This window comes from Apis dorsata, unplaced genomic scaffold (genome assembly GCF_000469605.1).
Source record: "Apis dorsata unplaced genomic scaffold, Apis dorsata 1.3 scaffold_194, whole genome shotgun sequence".
Classification (NCBI taxonomy): domain Eukaryota; kingdom Metazoa; phylum Arthropoda; class Insecta; order Hymenoptera; family Apidae; genus Apis; species Apis dorsata.
The window spans coordinates 646,386-649,928 of NW_006263478.1; the positions used below are offsets into that span (position 1 = coordinate 646,386).

General features: G+C 33.8%; 1 protein-coding gene across 4 annotated transcripts in view; it reads left to right on the top strand.

The window, feature by feature from the left end:
• The window catches only part of LOC102677890 (tyrosine-protein phosphatase non-receptor type 13-like), a 158,438-nt gene that overhangs the window by 153,932 nt on the left and 963 nt on the right, over positions 1-3,543 (top strand). For 3 of the 4 annotated variants that reach the window (XM_006614605.2, XM_006614603.2, XM_031509963.1), the window contains exons 8-11: positions 98-252; positions 763-1,332; positions 2,812-2,984; positions 3,304-3,453. In XM_006614605.2, the coding sequence (XP_006614668.2) occupies positions 98-252; positions 763-1,332; positions 2,812-2,984; positions 3,304-3,453 (1,048 nt within the window). Of the gene's footprint in view, positions 1-97; positions 253-743; positions 1,333-2,811; positions 2,985-3,303; positions 3,454-3,543 lie in introns of those variants that run through there. The other variant, XM_031509962.1, reaches the window with a different exon arrangement.

Genomic DNA, 3,543 nt, shown 5'->3' on the forward strand with positions numbered 1-3,543 from the left:
TTTTGATTTTTGGAATTTTTGGAATCGATAAATTTCTATTCGTGAATTTTTAATTCGGTTGAAATTGGTAATTAATATTGGTAATACTGATTTGCAGACAAGAGGCTGTAGATATGCTGTGCGATCTGGCGGTTCGAAAATTGTCACCCGGTACATCGAGCGGATCTAGTTGCAAACAATCATCCGGAACATCTTGCAACTCTCCGAGAAGACTACGTCGTCTTGCTACGCGTACTCCTACTGCCGATGAAGGTATCGTTATTTTTAAAGGAAGGAAAGGGAAGGAGAGTTGGATAAATGAAATTATCACAAATTTTTATTATAAAAGAATTATCTCGATTTCGAGATAATAAAATTCTTGTATGAAATATTTATCATCAGTTAAAAGTGAACGTTCGAGTTTTTTAATCTTCTCGTACTTTTCCTTTCGTTGAACGAAAATTATTAAAAAATCTTTTTCAAATGGTTCAACAAAACTTTCGATATGCTTTTTCGAAACATGAAAAGTGAATGAAAAGGGAAAAAATTCATCATAAAATAATCTCAGCCTAAACTAAAAGCCGTATCAAAGCTCGTCTCGTTTCGAGTAACGAATAAACGAAAGCTAAATATAGCGCGGGGGAATACGAAAGGAGGCGCAAAGGCAGTGCTCATCAGCATAAAAAAAAGAAAATAGAAAAATAGAGAGGTCGGTCCATCTGATCGACTCCATCCAATAACTGAAAAAACATGGTCTAAGAGAGATGATATCCATCGTTGCAGAAACTGTGGAAAAGCATCCGAGCGTGCACACGACATCGACGGCCAGCCAGGCGGAGACATCCGATTCCGACCAGTGCTCGATCAGGACTCAGATAACGAATTCCCAGCCAAACACACCTGGAACTGACATAATCGATCCGCCACCCCTGTACGACGTCTGCGACTCGAGCGATTCCTCCAAGACACCGGCCCGACCGAGTTTCCTCGACCTGTCCGCGCCCCAAGGGAAGCCCCATTTTCAGTTCTGCAACCTGGACTCGGATCTCGATTATCCCGGTGTCGGGGACGCGATCATCATCGAGGACGAGCTACGTACGAGCACCACGTCCGACGGCGATTACGAGAGGATCGAGCCGTCGTCCGTGTTGTCCAGCAACGAGCACGACAACGATCTACCCTCGGAACCGGCCTCGATGCCACCGGTACTCTCCTCGACGAGCAGCTCGAGCAACGCAGCGTTCAGTTACAAGAATCCCGCTTATCAAAGCGCCAATCCAGCCTGCGGCGCCGGCACAGATACCTCTGTGACGAAAAACAAGGCCACCCACTCGAGCGACCAGGACATACCAGGTTCATCGATATTTCACTACTCGACGAGCCGTGAATTTCTAGTAGCTTGACTTTGACGTAAACGTGATGCCTTGAATCCTGGACCACAGGGGACCGATGATCATAGGGGAGTACTGGAAATTGCGGAGACAGTGTCTGTAACAGGAATTGTTTAGATGTAAGATGAATAATGTGGGGCGAAATTTCGGCCAGGATACAAGGCATCACTGTATTTTATTTTTCGTAGAATTTTGTTACAGTTGGCTGGAACAAAGGTTGTTACGCTTTGGTTGGTTAAGGGGAATTTGTTTCGGGTTCTTTTGTTAAAAGGATTAGGGTTAGAATTGATTCGATTGGAATGGTGAGTTTGTTATATTGATTTCTGGGATATTGGATTGATTTTGTTCGAAATTTACAGTTAAGTTTAAATTGAGACGAGAGAAAGGATTGATGAGGGATGAATATTTTCTGTGAGATAAAAGAAACAAGTAATTTTTCTTTATAGTCAAATTATTATAGTCAAAAGTATATATAACAGTCCATTGAATTTTCAGATAATTTTTCTCTGAAACAAATTATTATGTGGAAAAAATTTATTCTGTAATTTTAATTTTTTAATACAGATGAATGAATTGATACGTTTAACTAGCGTTAAATGAAAAATTCTTTGTTATTTAAATACCGATATAAATTTTTTAATAGTTGTAACTCGCACACGCATTAATTTTTTTTTATTATATTTCTAATTATATTTCTACGAATTTATTTATTTATAACATTTACCAAATAACAATAATTTGATTAAATTTAATATTTAAGAATATCAAATTTGATATTATAAGAATGAAGAAAACAAATCATGCTACTTTAAACAGAAAAAAAATATCAAACGAATGAAACGAGTAACATTTCATTATCTTATCTTTTTGTAGCGTGCGAATATGTATATCTTGTTACCATTATACATATCGAGTTGTCACCTTGATTTTGCGTACAACAGTCAGTTAAGCTTCTTGTACACGGCCAGTTCATTAAATAATATATAATATCTTTATTCAATCTTAAAATATATCGCAATAAAATAAATTTTTTATATAATCTTTATTATCTAATCTTTTTTTATCGTATATATAAAATAATATAATAATCAATAATTCTTAATACATACGTTATAACTCTACTTGTGATAAAAACTAACGTGAAATTATATCATATATTATAATTAACGTAAAAACTATACTTCTCTATTATATAATTTGTCTTTATTTATTTGTATTGTGAACTGTTGTCGTGAATATATTTACATATTTTTTCATATATTATTTTTCACAATTGTCAAGATAAATTTTATAAAAAATAAATAGAATAACGATAATTAATTTCATTAAAAATTTAATTAAAAATAATTAAATAACTTGCACAATTATAATTGATACTAAAATGAACTGCCTGATACAAACTTTATATCGCACGTTCTGATTTAATTTTATTACCATACAGGGAAAATCTTAGGAGCAGAAGATCCGGGTGGTAGCAAGGGTTTGTTGAAGTGGAAAGGCGTGATGTTCGCCCCAGATGATGGAATAGATAAAACTAAAAATGAAGAGGAGAAGACCGGGAAAGACACCACAGATTCAGCTGCCCTTAATAAAAATCTTGAACAAGGAATCGAGGTGAGATTTTCGTTGAACGAGTTATAGTTTAATTCCTAATTCCTTCCAATATCATTGTATAAATAAAGAATTCAAAAAAAAATAAATAAATAAATAAAATACGAATGATAAAAATGCTTCGATTTGAGAATATTATTATTAGTAGGAAAAAAAAATTAAAATTACTACTTTTTAATGTATAAAAAAGAGACTGAAGAATTTGTGAAGTTTTTCAAATAATAAACATTCAAATTAATAAATTTCTATTTGTAACAAAAATTGAAAAAACTGAATAAATATCTTAAAATATATTTCATTTGCATAATTATTATTATTAAAGGTGTTCATGGTAGAGCTGACACGTGGTTGGAATAGTCGATTAGGATTCAGTTTGCAACCAGAAGGAAACCGTACAGTTATATCAGTGGTACACCCTGATAGCGTTGCAGCTAAGGATGGAAGATTAAAACAAGGAGATGTACTTATGATGGTAATTTCATTCCTAATTATCATTTCTTTTCCTATTTTAATTTTTCTTCTTTCAAATCTAAGAATACGCACATATATATATATATATATA